A 19,362-nucleotide genomic window follows, 5' to 3' on the forward strand; every position below is an offset into this window, starting at 1 on the left:
TTACAATATGAGACATGAATGCTTCTTGTGGGAGATACTGCTTGTGGTATAGTGTTAAATGTTTTCCTTTGGTGGTGTGTGGTGACTGATCTGTGCAGTGTTTGGATCTGTCCAAGTGGGAGCATAGGTGTTTATCAAATTGCTTTGTTGTCATTGCACTCAGCTGCCAAATTGGTTCTGTAAGGTCCTTTTTAGATTAGTCATTTTGTGTTGTTGTGAGTCTTGGTCACCTTTCAAATTCATTGGAATATGAACTACTGAAGGGAGCTCTCGATTAGATGAAGGAGAATAATAAATTAAGAATATGATCTCACAGGGCTTTGTCGGCATGTTTATTAAGAACCAGGAGGACCAAGTGAATTGAAGTGCCCCTGATTTCAGTAGCAGAGCATCTGACAGGGTGGTAGAAAATAGTAATTTATAAGGTCATTTTCATCATAGTCAGTCTAAAAAGAAGTCAAGATGATGTACAAAGTATAAATAGGAAGCCTTAAAAAGTTTTTACTGTGACTAAATCCTGGAGAAAACTGCCAAAGACAGAAAAAACCAGAGGAGACACTTAGAGGAGCAGCCACAGATGTGAAGTAGCAGCAGTAGCACTTGCTTTGTTCCTCAAAGGCTGCCACCCAGTTGGGCACTGTCTTCTAAAGTACAGTAAGGCAGGCTGAAAAACTCAGATGTTTATCTGACTGACTGTTGTTTTCCTTTCCCTAAAGCTGAAAATCTCAGTTATGAGCAGTTCTCACTGAGCAGACGTGCGTGGCCTCCCAAGGTATCTTCCCTGGTGTTCCTCATGACTTCCTCACAAACCGCAAAACAGAAAGTAGACTTTATTCTAATCACAATCTGACCTACAAACAGAGATCAAAAGCGAGTCAGCTGCTGTGTTTTTAGGTCTTAAAGCTGACTCTTTTCTGTCTGACTTTGATTATTTTAACCTTAGTAGGTTAAAGAGACATGATGCTTGTGAGTTTGTTGCTCACAGCGCAGCCTTTGCTCTCCAGCTACAGCTGCCACTCTTGAGTGTGTTATTGCTTCTTCTTGCTGCTAGGGTTTTTTTGCACCCAGAGGAAACTGTTCTAATTTTACTTTCCTTGGTGGAAATCACACATTGCAGTGTAAGACTGCTTTGTTAGTGATTGGTGAAATGAGATCTATTAATTCAGTACACTCTTAAAGGTTTCTTATTCTGTGTTGTCTGTTCTCCTTAGAGCCATTGTGAACATTTTACCACAGGCAAAGTAAAATTTTCTTTGGTTTATAGAGGAGTACAGCTTTGGTCCTTGCCAACCAGAATGACCACATCTTTATTTCAACTAATTTTGTTGCCAGGTAGAGTTTGTGACTCTGTTGAGTTGATTGGTAAATACTGAATCATTGTGTCAAATGGCTTCACTGCACCCTGGGGTTAGAGGCACATGTGCCTTCCTTACCAGAGAGATCTGTTGGCTCAAAAATTTCAGAAATAACTCATTAATTTTTATATCTAATTGCAAAATTCAAGCAAAATATTCAGTGACATTGTATATAGACACACCTTTCCTTTTGGCCAAGGTACAGATCATGGATGATTTGATTTTTTTTAATTCACACCTTTTTTTTTCTATTTAGTGTAATAAAGTTACATCATTGGGACATGTAAGGAAAATAATCAGTGTCATTAAAGATAAAGTGACATACAAACTGAAAACCATTTTTATGGTGGGACATACAAACTGAAAATATTTTTATGGTGGGAGATGAGATGAGATGAGATAATTTCTGTAATACATTTATGGTTTTTAAGAAATATAAATGATGCAAAGCTTATAGTATTCACTGTGTAATTTCTTCATTATTGCTATGTAAATAATATCAACACTAGATAGCATATTCTGCCAGGTCATTTACAAACATACAAAGATAGTTGTCCTGTGCAGAAATACAAATCTGTGTGTTTAAAAGGTGACAATGAGAACACTTGGTTGTAATTTCATGTTTATTATTTCATCTCACATTTGTTTGAGACCAATATAAAACTAAAAGTCAACATTTATGTGGGAAGAGAATTCAGACTGGATGGTCTCAGAAAAAATCTGTGTTCAAAGGAAGGATTTGGAGGCAAGGCTGGAAGGATGGCACCTAGGATTAATTCTAGCCATCAAGAGATGTATATAAGAAAGGGCCAGAGACAGAGATGCAAATCACACAGATTTTGCTTTACAAGGACTGTCACAAAGCTGCTGGTAAGCAGCCAGCTTCAGTGGAAGCCACTTCTGATTTGGCATTCAGCTCTATTTCTTTTGAAATCCCACTCAGAATATTGAAATAAAAGCCAGAAGAGGCATGAGATCTTGTAAACAGTATTACTGACTGTCCAAGGGAATGCTAAACTTAAGTAACTCATAAATAAAAACAATAGTGTTCTGGTTACAAGAAACTTACAGAGGTAATTGATACATTTTTGCATTAGGAATTGTTTAATCTCTGTTTTGGTGCTGCTGTTCCTCCTAACAGTCATAGGAACCATAAATAAAGCAGAATTTTTCTTTGGCCTGCAGTATAACAAATGTAAGGATTAATGTAAGAAATGCTTAAGAATCTTAGTGAAACGGAGAAGAACTTTGAAGTACTAATAAATAACTTTCTAGCACTATATAATGAATAACAGTAATTATATTTACTGGATGTGGCATTCAACATCAGGTAAAAACCAGTACTCTTCCCAAAATTATTTAAAACAGTAATGACTAAAAAGACTTATTCAAGTGGTTACTGGTACGCTGTGGTTGTTTTTCTTCAGTATATTTAGGAGAAAAGTACTTTTAGTGAAATAATCATAGTTATTCAAGGTTGAATACCTCAGTATTGACCTACTGTGTTGAAAGCTGAATCATTCAATAATTGTATGAATTAGTTCATTGCAAATGAGTTTAAATTACTGGATAACATGACTTGGCTCTTCTATATGTTGTTGTAACTCATGGTTTACCCATACTTCTCTTAATGCTCTTAAAATTCTTCTGTTAATATTAATATTTCGCTTAAAGCTGTGAGCTTTAGGTTCATGCCTGCACTGGAGTTTGCAGTGTAACTTTGTTTAGCAAGCTGTACTTAAAAGAACTGTCTACTTTATACAGTATATGTCAGTGTTTTGCTTTCAAAAATTGTTAGTTTCACTGTCTTTCAGCATATTCAGACATGCTTTAGCCTCCAGCTTTAGCCTCCAACTAGTTTTATAATTTCATTTTACATCGGTTTTTAATTTTTATTTTTCTACACTTGGGTATATTTTTGTATGTTTTTTTATGCATACAAATAGAGCATAGAATCACATAATGGTTTGGATTGTAAGAGACCTTAAAGATCATCTAGTTCCAGCAATGTGTATCTATATCTAGCTAAAAATATATATAGCATTTGTTTAGAGAGAGAAATGAACTGTAAATATGGTGGTTTTCATGCCCCAAACATCAAAGATTTTATCCAACCCTGAAGAAATAGTTGTGTTGTTAGTTTCCCCAAGTGAGGACATGTCCCAGTTGTTTATTATTCAAGTTCCCAGCCTTGTGATCTTGAGTTTCTTGCTGGTTTTTTGCAAATACAGATAGTAGTAGGTGTGAGTCTTACAGCCCTTTCCTTTTTGTCACTTTTTCAACACTTTTATGATACTTTTGTCACCTCAAGTTTGGATTCTGCAAAGTGCTACAGATTGCAGCAAAATCTGGAAACTGCAACTAGAGTAAAGTCTGTCTGCCTTGTGGTTAAGTGATATTTCCCATAGGCAATGCATATTTTCACTCTTTCAGTACATTTCCAGGCAAAATTTAGCTTCTCATGCCTCTGAAGTTGTGAGCCAAATTGCAGGGATCTACAGCACTGCTCTGTGAAAGTCTTATGCACCAAATACCACTGTTAAAAATGGAGCCTTGTTGAGTAATGAATCTGTGGATGTAAAATGTATTATTTGCCCATTTTTGAATACTAGTCATTTCTGAACTTTTAAGTCATGGGTTTGGCTGGGCTCTTCAGGATTGACTTGACTTCCCCTTATGCTGAAATGATGATATCCAAGTGCCTCTATAGAATCTTCTTGTCCCCATCTTCTTCTCTCTCTCCTTCCCATTTCTCTCTTTTTGTTTTTGACTTTCCCACCTTCCTTCCCCTCCTTTCTTTCTGTCTCTAGTTTAATACCCTGTAAAGCTAATTCAAACAAATAAGTGCACTTTGGATAGTGTTTGATACTGGTTAGTCTTACCGTGTCATGTAATTGGCTCTGAAGTATTTTGCCTGTCTAGCTTAATTCCTTCCCTCTGAAAACAAACAAAAAACCTCAAGGAAACAAAATATGCTGTTACTTTTTTTGACAAGATCTTTAATCTCAAGTTTGGTGTATTCATGTTTCTAAACAAATGCATCTATCATGTCAGTTATCATGTAATGAAAGAGAGATTTCTCTTAGAAACATTTTTGCTGTCAAAATAGGGCAACATAGAGGAGACTGTTTTCCTCTGAATACTTTGTTGCCATATATTTAAAAGAATAGTGTTTTAATAATAAGCTTTCTTTTAAATTCAAACCACTCAGAGATTTTCAGGGGGAAGAAAGGACAGAAATCCAACTGATCAAACAGCTGTCAAGACATTCTTCCATTGCAGGACCAGATCATCTGTGTCTAGTTTTTTCTACTGAAATACTTGTCCAGACTATTTTCAATAATATCTGAAAGGGAAATTCCCATATACCCTGTATAGCCTCTTCCTTTATTAATAAAATAGTTTCAGGATTATTCTTTGTCCTGAACAAAGTATGAGTGAGCTCTGTCTGAGAGAGAGAAAGGTGGTATGTATGCAGGGACAACAGAAAGAGGAGATGGCATTTAGACTTGTAGCTATCGCATAAGGCAATAACTGAGGTAAATAACGGGATTTTTTTGGTCAAATTGGGTACATTTGTCAAGTTCTTCTCACCACTGTTCACCAGGAGTAATAGTGTCTGATTTTGTATGTAGCCAGCACCTGCTTTCAGGTGGCCGAGCTCCCTGAAAATGGTTGAAACTGGTTTTCATTAGTCTTAGGGTGTAGTCAGGGAGGGTGGAACCTGATCCCCTGCACTAACTTAGTGGGGTTCCAGAATAACTCGTTTTTTTTCATATTTGCAAACTGTTGGAGTCAGGGAACAGCCTGGAGAGGAGACATCCAGTGACTTCTGTGGGCTTTGTGTGTGAGGGGGTTTATGGGAACAATGCAGGCATTTTTGCAGTGACTTCTTGAATGCATGTGCCATGCTTCAGATTTAGCTTGGTATTACCTTCTGGGAACCTGAGGGAACAATACCTGGTATTCTCCCTTCACATGGAGTTCTTTTACCATTGCATGTCTCTCTGACCCCAGTCCTTCAAAGAGGTGATCTTTCCTCTCTGTCATTGCCTACCATTTACTCTCCCTTAAAAAAAATATTTTTAGTATACCTCAAAAGGCTAAAGCACGTTTGGATGCACGGGGCTTGTGTGATTTGTCTCGGTTTTTCCATTTCAGATCTGGATTGTAATTTCTATAATACTTGCTGGCAAGAAGCAGCAAGGGAGCTGTATTGTGTCAGGTGTTGTTAGGATTCAGAGATTGTTATGATTCTAAGAATCAGCCTGTTGTTCCCCTTTCATTCCTAAGGTGATTCTTTTTGCTGGTAATATTGTCCACTTTGAGCTGGCTCTAAAGTATTCGAGAGAACACTTAAATTCTTGCCAGCTTCTGTCACCTATATAGGGGAGAGTTTGCATTATGTTGTACTTCCATACTGAAAAAGTCAATAGTCATTCCTCAATGCATGCAGTGCTGGGAGGAATAGTGTTTATAATATTTTAAGAAGTAGTAAGTGCTGCATTTACATCTGACTAAAGATATGGCAAAGGAGAATGAATTTTTAACAAATTGCTCTGTCATTATCTATTTGCAAACTACCAAATGCACTACTATTCAGGACATAGCAGAAGAAATAAAGTAGCTATTTCATCAATCTTGTGCCTTTAAAACATTTATCACAATGCAACACACAATTGGAGAATAAACTTTCTCATATCCTGACAAAGTAGTTGTATATGGTACTTAGTGATATTTCAATAATTTGTCCAGATCTTTGCTTTCGACTCCGAAGAGAAATGGAGCAGAGCTGTCCAGTAGTATTTCTCTGTTAAAGAACATTTGTCACTAGCATGGGTGATCAGAATCTTTGCAAGAAGGAGAGCTATCATAATCCACTGTTCCCACTTCAAGGAAGTGAATGGAATTGTGTGCTAATTAGTTTCCTTCAATTTCTTTCCCTTGTTGCAGAACTTTCCTTTTTGTTCGAGATGGAAACCCAAACAAAAGGAACGTGCACAATGAGACATCTATGCACTTACTGTGTATGGGACCTCAGATCATGATCTCAGAGGGAGCTCTTCATCCTCGCCTGACACGACCCTCAGAAGACGACTGCAGAAGAGCTGACTGTCTGCAGATGATCCTGAAGTGGAAGGGAGCAAAGCTGGATGAAGGACAATATGAACGAGCAGCCATTGATGCTGTTGATAACAAAAAAAATACACCTTTGCACTATGCTGCTGCCTCAGGGATGAAAACCTGTGTTGAGGTAAAAGTTCATTTATAAGTTTATATATGTTATGAGTAATTGACCTGCACAATGTTTCACAAAGCTTTTTTTCTTGGGGGAGGGAATCTGTTATGTTATACTGAATTAACTTTTAATTCTATTTTTCGTTAATTGGAAAAAATTGCAAACATAAACAGCCCAAAACATACACTGTAGAGAAAAATTAAAGAAATTGATTACCTATATGAAGAAGACTCGTGTAGGCATATAAAAATTGGAATTTATTACAAGACTGTAACAGTGGAGAAAAAGCTTTAAAGGTAGGCAAAGAATCCTATATGTGTAAAGAGAAGTGAAATAACTTGAGAGAAAATTAGAGCTCTTTTTATTTAGTTTTGCAGATGAGACTGGAAATACTGTCCATGTTTCAAGAACAGATTTGATGTCTTTAATTTACAGTGTCCAGCTTTTTTAATGTTTGTGAAAGTAGGGGATAGTAATGAGTAATTGGGAATTACTTTTAAAGACCTTGCCTCAGATTTATTTTTAAACTATATCAAGTAATGAGAAATAGTATTTAATTGTGCTGGTAATTTAATATAAAGAACATGAGCAGACATCTAAAATTTTCAAAAACAGCTAACATCTTCATAAGTCTGTCTATTTTAACATCAAGATTTGTATTTTCAATGGCAACAATTACTTCACAGTTCAGCATTTGCGTGTGAAATTTACTTTTTTTTTTCTTCTGTTCATAATTTCATGTTTATTCAAACTGTGCTCCATAACTCATTATCATCAGCAAAGTTTAGCACCTCTTTTTTTACTTTCTCTTCTAGATAACAACTTCATATCTTAAACAGTCAGGTCCCAGAACCTCTGGGACTTCACTGGTGACCTCTCTCTGAAGTAAAAACCTGATGATCTTTCCTAACATTCTCCAGAGCTGGTTTTAGTACCTTTACTACCTTCTAATGTTGTACCATCACAGATTTAATCAATAAGCTGCATATAATAATAAATAGTTCAGAAGTTTCATATTTAAGTTTCATTAGGGCCATTAGAAGTACCATATGATGCTGGGTATTTGTATTAGTATTTGGTTTATTGATTTTTCTAGAACCTCTTGTGCTGAGACTTCAATTTGAAAGCCTTTCTTTTGTGTCCTTCATAAAGTATGTGTGGTACATCCACAGAGAATCCAACAGTTCATACCAATTTTCTGCTATATGTAATATGAGATTGCTTTTACACTTTGTCCAGCAACCAACTTTACGAAAACATTGAAAGATTTACTGTGTGATGTTTTAAAATTATTTATGCTGGGTTTTTATGCCCATGTATACAACTCACAAAACTGTCAGTCTTGTTTATTATGATTTTGCATTTACCTTTCCCAGACTTTGCTCTTTACATATTCTTCACAAGGAGACAACTTCAGCTTCTTATTTTCCATATGACTCTGTCCTATTTTTCTCTCTTCACAGATTCTTCTGATGTTTCTGGAATTTTTTCCACACTTACTTAGTGCCACTTTTTGAAAGTAGGCAGTGGATTTCTTGACTTACTTAGTACTGATTTTTGAAAGTGGGCAGTGGATTTCTTGTTTTTTTACGGCTTCTGCAAGTTTAATGAATCCTTGAGAATTGTTAGTGAGTGGTTGTTTGATAGCAACATTTTGAATTAGGTCTTACAGACTACTCTGGACAAAGTCAGGACTTGCTTCTCCTCTCATGTGTTTGCTGACTTTTGTCTATTACCTAGTCACCTATGTAGTCTGAAATTTTAATTTCAGAGTAATTTATTAGCTTATATATTTTCTAAATATACTTGGGAGATGCAGTGACAGAAGTTCCCTTTATTTTTGTGTTTTCTTCCTTACAGCACTTTTATTCTTAGTAGCCATGTTACCTTTAGCAATAGATTGCTATGGTTTTAGTCAGGTCATTCACCAAAGATTTTTTTTTTTTTTGTTAATTACAGAATTGTATTCCACTGGTATTTCTTGACAGAGTTAGTTTGTTTATTTATCAATTTGTTTGGGGTTTATTAAAAGAAGGTATATAGCATCACCTTCTCTATGATTCTCGCTTTATGTTTGCTGATTGTATTCCACCAAGTTTCCAGATATTGTCTGGAAATATTAAAGTTTGTAATTTCAGTTCCCCAGCCTCAGCTGTGCACACCTTGAACTGAATATTCTTCTTTACCTTCTGGTTTTTCATTAGTCTTTTCTACAGAAGTTCAGACAGTGTGTTTTTATTTCCAATATCCAACCCTTCTTTCATTTCTGTTGGTATACATATCATTCTTAGGTTTTTGAGCTTCTAATGAATGAAAACTCAGCTTCCTGATGCCATTTTTTATGCTATTATTTAAGCTTCTGCCTCTCTGGTTCTCTGCTCAGTACTGAGAGGAGTTAATAGGATGCTGCTGTTGGACGCTGATACTTAACCTCCAGTAACACAGACTGAACCTTGCCCCTGGACCTTCTCTTTTCCCTGTACCTTTTCATGTGTTATTACAGCTCCTCAAGCTCCACACCAGCAGTTTGCCTTCAACATGTGCTTAGAAATTATTTACATACTTACTGATTTTCACCAGGGAGGCAATTCATCCTGCAGTCTGTGCTAGCTGAAGTCTACAGTAGACCCAGCTAACTATATACATGGTAACTGAATGACATAGAGGTGTTGTCTGGCTCTTTCAAACAAAATAAGTCATAATTATAAGACTGATTTAGAGCCTCTTGTGATGTGATTTATTTGTAAACAAATATCAGGCTGTCTCCAAGGTCTGTGTTACTACTGCTTTTATGTTGATTGTCAAATTTTTATTCTTTCAGAGTTGATAAAGAAGCTAATTGCAAAGGACTGTATAAGTTCTTCTTGTTCTCTTGTTTTAGTGCCACTTATTTGATCCAACTCCCTGATAAATTCTGCCTATAGGCATTTCACTCATAGGTCTTCTATCTATCCTTCCTCAAGATGAGACATTTGCTTTTAAACATATTTTTATTTACATTATTATATAATAGAGGACAAATGTGCATGTCATATGGGAAAAATGGGAGATAGCAATTAGCATTGAAGGACCTCTGAAAAATGTTGATGAAAAACACACACATAAAATGATTTGACGTAAGAAAGTTTGTTTCTGGTAGAGAAATGGTAAACGGAAGAAAACTTTTGTAACAAGTTTCCAACGCATTTCAATATCTAGTATTTGCAAACTTAGGCTTCAGATTTACAAGGGATTTGAGGAAGGAGTCTTCTGCCTGTTTCTGCCTTCATATCCCTACATGGGGCTATACAGTGGTGTTAGAGATAGACACAGCAGTTAAAAAGTTTCAATTTCAAGAGAGTGAAGCAAAGGGTTCATGCAGTAAAACCCAGGCAGACTGTAATGTCAGAAAGAATCGCAGCTCCTGCAGAGTGAATTGTGGTTCTGGAGCTGGGCTGCAGCTTTTAACTGCAGACTAAAGTCAATTTGCTTTTAACTCATCATAAAAGTTCATGGTTTGTGCTTCTTTACAAATTATGGTTGTATTTCTCAGTGTCTGTAATGTGATTCATTTGATAAATCCAGGCACTAGTCTGCTAGTTCCCCATTTAATTATATAAACTGGGTTAGGTTATCTTAGCAATACCTATTGTAATTGAGTAAACCATTTCTGACTTAATTTGCTTTCAGTTTGTCTTTGAAGAAGAATTTACAGTCTGATCCACATGGATTGCTGTTGGCCAGAGTTATGTAGTCCTAACTAGTCATGGTTTCTGCATTAGAAACACAGAGTACACCCCCAAGTTCAAACTTCTTTATTTGCCCTACCATGGGATAGAAGACCTTGGATCTGAGATATCCTAAATTCTCCAGTCTGTTCTCTGTAGTCCTTCTAACTCCTTCAACAGGAACAGGTTTATGTACAGGAGCACTACATGCCTTCAGCAAGCCTGAAACCAAGAGATCGGTGAAGGAATTTAACAATTATCTCTTTGTTCCTAGAAGTATTTGAGGATTAAAATTCTTAACAAAAAAAAAAAAAAAAAAAAAAAAAAAAAAAAAACAAAAAAAAAAACTGGTCCTAATCCTCAAGTTGTCCTCCCCTCCCTCTCTCCAGAAACTGAAGGTCTCTTAGAACCCCAGAAGTGCCTTTTTCCCATTTTTTGTGGTGGTTACTCTCACTTCAGAGCAGCATTCCTTTTTATTGTTTCCTTCACTTTCCACCTCTTTTTAGAAAAAACCCAGTTCTGTATCTTTGCCTATCCCCACCACACCCAAAGAAGAAAAGGAAACCCCAAATACAGATCCTCTTGGGTGAAGTACCTACAAGTTGATAGTCAAATGTGCTTCATTCACATGTGTTAGATTTTTCCTCCAAGCAGAACAGCTATGTGGACCCCATTGCTAAAGATAGTTTGGGTAAAATTATGTGCTTACCTCAAACTACTGAATAGCCAATAATAAATTCATGCTGAACAGATTTGGTTTTATGCAGATACATTCCACACTATCACAGTATATTTACCATATTAAACGGTATTTTTACAATTGTTTAAATGACTAATATGATTGTTTAGATTATTAATCTCAATTAATCAAGCAACACAAGACTTTTTAACAGTGCTTTGGATAATGATGCCATATTCTAGAGAAATATGGCATCATTATTAAAAACATGTTGCTTTGCAAATTCCTCATCTTGCAGATTTGATTTTGAGCTGCATAAGTCTATGGAATGTTCTTTCAAATGTATTTATCATTCTTTTTCCTCAGAAGGTGTCTTAGTTGCCTCAGTTAAATTTCTCTTGGAAGTTAAAATGAACAGACAGAGTGTGATACTCAGGTTAACAAAGTTTTGGCAATGTTAAGAAGTTTAGATAGAACAAAGGTTAACTGTTGGCTGTGTATCTTGGTAATTATCCCAGTATCATCTGTATTTCTGCCTGATACTCTGCTATGAAGATCAAATACAGAATGACACTAATATCTTCTCAACTAAATCTTGTTGTTGCACTGGTTTGTGGTATTTTTGGATTTGTATTTTTTTCATTTTAGAGAATGTGGGAAAGGTTTCCCAATCTACAAGAATGAATCCAGGTTTGCAAAACACATTCTGTATTCTGCAGTGAGATATGAAGGAAATTTTCTCTTCTACTGAAGAAGAAATTAAGGAGTGTCTAATCATGATTTAAAAGGCATATCTGAAAACCAGATAATTTTAGAGAAGTTTAGGGATTTATAGAAGTACTAAAAAATTAGAACCTGAGTTTTGAAATACCCTGGATAGTGTAGTTACAGACATCATGCTCTGAAGGGAAGATAATGTTTATAGACTTTATTTAGAAACAAGATGAATCATTTTAGTAATGATATAAAGGTGTCATAATAAATCAGCAGAATGGTCCACCTGGGCCTTTAAAATCTCTGGCATATGCTGTCCTTGCATATGCTGTCCTTGCATATGCTGTCCTTGCTTCTGTCAGGTCAGTTTATAGCAGGAAACCAAGTTAGCAAGTTAAGGAGAGCAGCACAAAGGTTTAGTAGTTAGAGACTGCATTTTGGGATGGTTACTGCAAGACACAAGTCTGTTGAAATGGCACAATACTGCACTGTATTAGAATTGCTAGAATTAGCATTATTTCATTTCACTTTTTTCATGTCCTCAAAAACCAAGTAGAGCTGCCAGTAGTGTTTTGTGCTCCCTGTGAATCAGTATCCTCTGATCTGTCCTACCCAAGGAATCTCTTCTTTTCTGTCAGCACAAGTGTACAAATGGTGGAGTTGTACCTGTGTAGAAAGAATATTTGAAGGTGTTTTTAGCTCCATCTTGATACATGCTTGAGGGCCTCAGACCCCTCATTCTCTGTGGGGCACTGACCATATCAGTAAAGAGAATTTTAGTCTTTAAAACCTAACTTATATATTGTAAAAAATTACCTTGTAATGTGTTCCTTAAATTTTGTGGTTCTGTGGAATTACTGTAGATATAGGTATAATTATGTGTGAAAGCAAGCAGTAATTTATTTAATAACAATAGATAATCCTTGTTTCTAAATACCATTATTATTATTATTATTGTAATAATTGTTCTGTTCTTGATTTGTTGGGTTTTGTTTTTTTTTTTTGTTCTTAACTCACATGCCTTTTCTTTAGGGTGATATTAGAGTTGCTAATAAATAACTGCTTACTTTGCCATTTTACTTTTCAGCTTCTAGTAAAACATGGTGGAGATTTGTTTGCAGAAAATGAAAATAAAGATACCCCATGTGACTGTGCAGAGAAACAGCACCACAAAGAGCTGGCTCTTAACCTGGAATCTCGAATGGTATTTTCACGTGATCCTGAAGCTGAAAGCATTGAAGCTGAGTATGCTGCTTTAGACAAAAAAGAGGTCAGAGGATACTTTAAATCTGAAGTATTTTGCACATTTATACTTGCAGCAGTTACACTGTGACACAAGTCTGCAAGTATTTCAGTAGGTACTGTACTTTGTACTTTGTATTTGTAAACAGTTTTAGCACAGCTCTGTATAATTTTCAGGTTAAGCTCTGAGAACATAACAAGTGCATTGTCAAAAGTAAACAGAAATTTTATTCATATCTTATTATGTGGACTGTCTTGTGGGCTGTGGGGCTGGAAGAGATACAGTGAGGCCAGTAAGCTTGGAAACAGTTTCTCTAAACCAAACTTTTTTTTTTTTTTAATTTCTTAAGATGCCTTTTTGTCTCAAAAATTAGGACAAAAGAAATTCTGAAAAGGAGAAGATCTGTGGAATAGAGTAGGGAAACTTTTCCTGGATCTTCCTGGACTGAGACTGGGTTAAATGTTACAAAAAACACTCAAAACTGACTAATGCAGGACTTCAACATAGTGCATTTACTTTCTTGTTTTATAACATGATGCCTGAAGCTACTGCATACCAGAGTTTGTATGAAAAACAGGTAATAACAAGTGGGGTTACTTCCAAGTAAACTTTTGAAAGAGGGAGACAATTCACTGACAAAAAATTGGCTTGAATTTTGTTATGCCTTAAAGGCAACTGTGATTCCATAAAGATAATTTAAAAGACCATACATGATCAGATTTTAGTTTTCTAAAATTCCAAATAAGAATACATATATAAATTATATCATTCAGTAAATATTACAAATTAATTCTGTTTAAATTAAAGGACAATAGATTTCTCTGTGATTACTCCCTTCAGAAATAGCATGGCCTGGCCTTTTACTAGCTGGGCCCACTTATGACCTAATAATGTTTAAAAGAAAATACATGAATAGGCTTAGATCACATTAACTGTTCCCCTGAAAAATGCCACTCATTGTCACTTTTATTTGAAAGTAAGCAAGTCCTTGTAGTGTCCATTTAATTTTTTGACCATTTTTACTTGGATAAATTCAAATATAAACAGCCTTAATTAGATAGTTTATTCCTAGATGAGACATTTAGAGATGAGATTTAATGTACTTAGTATGTTGAAATAGCAAATGTAATTAACTCATTTTAATTTCTCTAAATATTTCCATGTAGAGGCATCTAGATTGTACGAAGATAGTTTGAACTTACATTCTCTCTTGGCAGAAACACTTCAAAAGTCTGCAGCAGTTTCTTGACACAATTACAGTTTACCACTCCTTTGGTTATGCAAGTAGAACTATTTGGAAGGTTATGTTTTCAGCTGGATCATAGCAATGTTTTGGTTTAAAAGAAGAAAAAAAATTAAAGAGTGGTAATATGTAACTGTATTATTTAAGTTGAATAATTGTTATCATATTTATACCGGGGGTTTGCTGGCATAAACACCAGCACAGGTAAGAAGACAAGGAACTTACAGATGTGGGTGGGACAAATTAAGAGTCACTTGAATAGGCTTTTCTGCAAGAGAAGATGTTGTCTTATGCCTGTTTAAGGTAGATGCTGAGCAAAACCAGCTGCAAGACTTCAAAGGCCTGTACAATTGTCCATTTCACATACCAGGGCAGCTTTCCCATGTGCTCTAAATGTTCACAAGCCAAAAAATGTCAGCCTGGAATTTGGTACACCAATTGATAACCTTGGGGATTTACATAGAGCAGTTCTGTCTTCACATTCTCCCTGCTGATTTTTCCCCCTTTCTTTATGACTTTCCAGTGGGATGATTTCTCTAACTTTTTTTTTTATCTCTAAGAGAGCAAGTGCTGGCACAAGGTAGATGCCAAGAGCATTCTAGTTTTCTTTCAATCCTAGCCCTCAGAATGGCTCAAACCATTTGAAAGAACAGCCTTAGGAAGAGTAGCACTGAGCTGCAATCCAAATGACTGCGTTTCCTCATCCTCCAGGTTGGCATACAAATGTCAGGGATGGGCAGTGCCAGCTGCACTTACCACTGCCTATGGTGATGCCCCTGTAAAAAGCCCCAGAGCACAGATGCTTCACCAAAATTGCCTCTCAAGAATGATCCTCTACTTTTTTTCTCTCAGTTTTATTTTTATATATTATTAAACACTGAGGGATGGAGTGTACAAAATGCTTGTTTAGCATAGTATTCAGCTTGTAATTGTTGCCATTCAGCATCCTTCCAAAACAGAAAATATTCATTCATGAATAATTAAAAAACTTTGAACAGTAAGAAATACATTTTTCAAAGGAACTGAATTTTTGAATGAAGGTGACAGGAAAAGATAAAACATTTGAAAACCATGAGTAGGATTTCTTCCCAGGCAGAACAGCTAAATGGGCTTAACTGCAGTGTTTAAGATCTGCACAGTAGTATCTGGAATTATAGTACCCAATAGCTTCCCTTCAGAGCCTGCCATGTTTACAGGAGAACACAATAATCCTTCTTTACTTGATTCTTTGCACTTACTCTGTTGAATAATCTCAGAAAAAATCTTTGATATGTAAAATCTAAATCTATCTTTTAAATCTAATTGAAGATACACTAAATAATATGACATGAAGTGATTGTTCTTAAGCTGGTTTTATAGATTTTGGTTGTTCTTTTGCACAGTCTTTTACATTGTGATGTGTTGCAGCATGAGAATGTATTTGTCTTGGTGCTGTATCCCTGGGAATGCTCAGCCTGAAAGGGTCCTTCCTTTCAATCAAATCATGTAATGTTTTAAATTTATGTAAGAAACACCATGAAGGAGCAGTACCTCAGAGCAGATCATCCAGAACTGTTTTGGCTCTCAGTCAGACACAGTGAATTACTTATGCAATAGCAAAATATATAATTTCTTCATTGCTTCATTCATATGTCCCACTGACTACTGAAGAAATACACTGCTAGTGAGTGTATCACAGATTTATTGAGTGTATAAAATTGGAATGATTTTTTCAATTCCTAAATTGATGTCATATAAATATATAAGTAATATAAATACCATTAGTACAAAGAGTTATTTTAAATTATTTGAATTTATTTTGTCTCTAGAGATAGAGAATGGTTTATTAAGTGAAAGAAGAGGACTACATTTACTTAAGATATATGTAGTCTCAGTATACATATAATGCATATAATTTTCCTTGAATGAGTTAAATGGAGTATAAGTAATTTTTTAATATATTACTCCATTAACTGCAGAACTCCATCCACCCATAAGAAAGGATATTTACATGAAGTGGTTTGTCACCATTTAATTATATATTCATTCCTGTAGCAAAGAGTTACTTTGCCCCTGTCTATTTTAATGGTGGTTTAAAAGTGAAGAAAGTAATAATAGTTTGAAATGAAGTGTTAAAAATAATCAGCTTACATACTAAAAGTACTTTCAGGAGAAAAAAAAGTATAATTTGTGATATCTAAGAATTGGAGAAGAAAAGAATTTCAAAGAAGGGCTTTTGAAAATACGGAAGTGTTGGAATCTGTAGTGAGAAGCTCAGCAATGCATTAAAGTAGTAACTCTTCTAGTATATTTCAAAATCATTATATAGTTAAATAATGCTAATATTGAACAACGTATTTTTCACAGCCAATGTCAATAAAGAGTTCCTCCATAAATGACCATTAAGGGAGGTCACCAAACATCATAAACTGTAATCAAAATCCTTTACATGGATACAATCCTTTATGGCCTTGCAGAGATAAGTAATTTAGTGTTCAAAGTAGTTAAAAACAAATCTCTGTGATATTACATCCTGGATGTACATCCTCATAGCTAAAGACTGTATCTTCACAAATCTCTACAAGACTGTCTTGTACACATTAAATTTTTAAGGTTCCCATTGTATAAAGTCTTCACTCTGGAGTTTCCAGATTAACCTCCTTAATAGTGCCAGTCTAAAATTTCTTTTCTTTCAGCTTCTTCTGTGGGCTCATATGTTATTTTATGATACAAATGTCTGATGTTTCAAACACATTCTTAGAGAATATTTCCCTCATTACTTAAAAAGATAAAATTAGGATTCTTAGAAATTGAAGATCCAAAACTCCCTCCTAGGTTGTATGGAATGCTCCAGCTGAGGTAATATAGTAGTCTGTTACTCAAGGGGGGATACTTGGCAGTGTTTGACCTAGAACCAATCAGTTAAATATAATTCTGAACATATCTGCATTTCAGGATAAAATACCAGGTCCTAAAATATGCTTATATGTTGCAAATTTAACAGAAAAAATATTTTTTCTTATGATGTGTATGGTCTTCAAGAATTGAGTATGGTTGTGCTGATGCAGCTGATTGCTTTACAATTGCAATTCAAAATGGAGTTCAGATTCAGTCATGACCATTCTGCTTCTATTTTTTTGCTGTAATGCAGCACAATTATAATCATTCTGGCACACAGTTGTTTCTATCCCTGTCTCTCTGAAATGTTTTTTAAAAATTATCTCTTTTGTAATAAGTTAAGAAGGTCACTCAAATTCCAGCATGCTGTTAATCCAAGTGGCCCAGATTTATTTCAGTGCAAGCCATTAACGTTCAGATTGTCCTTTACTGAGTCATGCATGATCAGCACTGGAAGGACACAGAGAAACTGCCTGAACTTGAGCAATCAAGAAAAGGTCAGGACACTCACAGGTCATTTCTCTTCTGCTTTGCTTGCTTTCTCGACAAGAGCGGAGACCCACTGCAGGTCTGTGGAGCATTACTCTTGCTGATGACAAAGTTTCTAGTATGGAGAAGCACCTGTTTATTTCACTGATTAGCTAACAGGAAATATCTTTGTATGAGTCAGTCATAAGTTTTAGATGCATTGTGGAGTTAATTATGATGTCTGGAATACAGGAAGCAAGTTACATTTTTAGGGTAGGTGTCTCAAAAGAACAAAATCATTTCGAAACTCAGGGTATCCATTCTCCCCATCACTTCTGCCTTCTGCATGTTATCCTTAAAGGGGACAGCAGACTTTTACTTAGATTGTAACCTTTCAGGACAGAACCAGTCTTTTGCTTTCTGCTTATTGTATGCATGCATACATTTGTGTCCTTACAATCTAGCACTGGTGAGTCCTAGACTATGGTCTACATAAAACCAAAATATAAACAGTAAATAATAATGCACAGTCTTAACTGTCATTATTTGTCACTACTGCTGCTGTGTCCTTCTGGCTCCAATTGCTGGAGACAACTGCCATTTGGTGCCCAGGCTCCTGATTAGTTCTGAGCATGTAACACTTTATGTCAAATGCTTTAACTATTTTGTTAGCTACCCTTTAAATAAATAAAACCAGTTCATGTAAGAGTAGTGTTTTTTACATATCCTTTCTCTATCCATTCTCTTTACAGACACTCCCACTTTTTTTTTCCTCTTCCTACCTTTGGGGCATTTTCTCTGTGCAACACTAACATACATTATTTGTTTCATAGTCTTCTTTCTTAGTTTTAAAAATGAGTCTGTAAACATATGTGAGTATCTCTGCTCTCTTGGTTGGAGCTAATTCAGAATCCTAAAATTACTTCTTTTTGACTTTCTGATTTGACCTTTTTTAATGCTGTAATAAGGGGATGGATCTCCAGACCAGGAAGGCAGCTGGATGATCTGCTCTCTGTAGGGCTATGTGAGTTGGCCATTGTTTCTCAAAAAGAGTTTTGATATCTCCATGTACAATATATCCCCAGCCTTGGAGATATCCAAAAGCCATCTGGGCACCATCCTAGCTAAGTGACTCTGATTGAGGAGGAAGGCTGAAGCAAATGACATTTGAAGGTTCCTTCCAACCTCAACCCTCATAGTGTTTCTATGAACAACTAATTGCATGTCTCATCTGTCCCATTCAGGACTGACTTTTCTTCTGAAAGGGTGGATATTGCCTCAGAAGATCCAGATACTGTACTCTGCTCACAAACTTCTCACTGTCTAATGTCTCAATGTATCCTCCTTCAGACCAATTCAGAATTAACAGGTCTCCATTAATCTATAGTCAGAGAATCTATTTGCACCTGTCCTTTGTCTAGTTCTTCTCTAAATCCTTAGTTCAAATCTAGTAATGCATTCTCATATCTATTCCACAATACCTGAAACTTAATGACTGAATCAAAGTTCATCTAGATTATATGAAAATCTCACTTTTTCTTGTGGGGGAGAGACAGAGTGTCAGTGTTAGGGTAGCTTATCATTTGAAGATGGCTTCCTGCTATAATGGAGAACTTTAGAGAGTTCTCCATTATACCTGGAAGAAATGCTTTTAGATTTTGAAGTTTACAAAAATCATACTATAAATATTACAAAATGACAGTGTTTTCATGTAGCTTTGCATGGTCAGTGTGCACGGTGAACAAATTTTGTCCCATACTGCCTCACTGAGATGGTGATCAGTAACAGTGCTTTGAATGCTTTCTTTTTAATATTGTATTAGAGACTAACTTGAAAA

At 35.6% G+C, this 19,362-nt stretch overlaps 1 protein-coding gene across 3 annotated transcripts in view; it reads left to right on the forward strand.

Moving 5' to 3' along the window:
- Positions 1–19,362, forward strand: part of ANKIB1 (ankyrin repeat and IBR domain containing 1) — a 90,202-nt gene that overhangs the window by 39,171 nt on the left and 31,669 nt on the right. For all 3 annotated transcript variants that reach the window (XM_036406967.2, XM_036406970.2, XM_036406969.2), the window contains exons 3-4: positions 6,309–6,609; positions 12,782–12,964. In XM_036406967.2, the coding sequence (XP_036262860.1) occupies positions 6,309–6,609; positions 12,782–12,964 (484 nt within the window). The remainder of the gene's footprint in view (positions 1–6,308; positions 6,610–12,781; positions 12,965–19,362) is intronic.

This window comes from Molothrus ater, chromosome 1 (assembly GCF_012460135.2).
Source record: "Molothrus ater isolate BHLD 08-10-18 breed brown headed cowbird chromosome 1, BPBGC_Mater_1.1, whole genome shotgun sequence".
NCBI lineage: Eukaryota > Metazoa > Chordata > Aves > Passeriformes > Icteridae > Molothrus > Molothrus ater.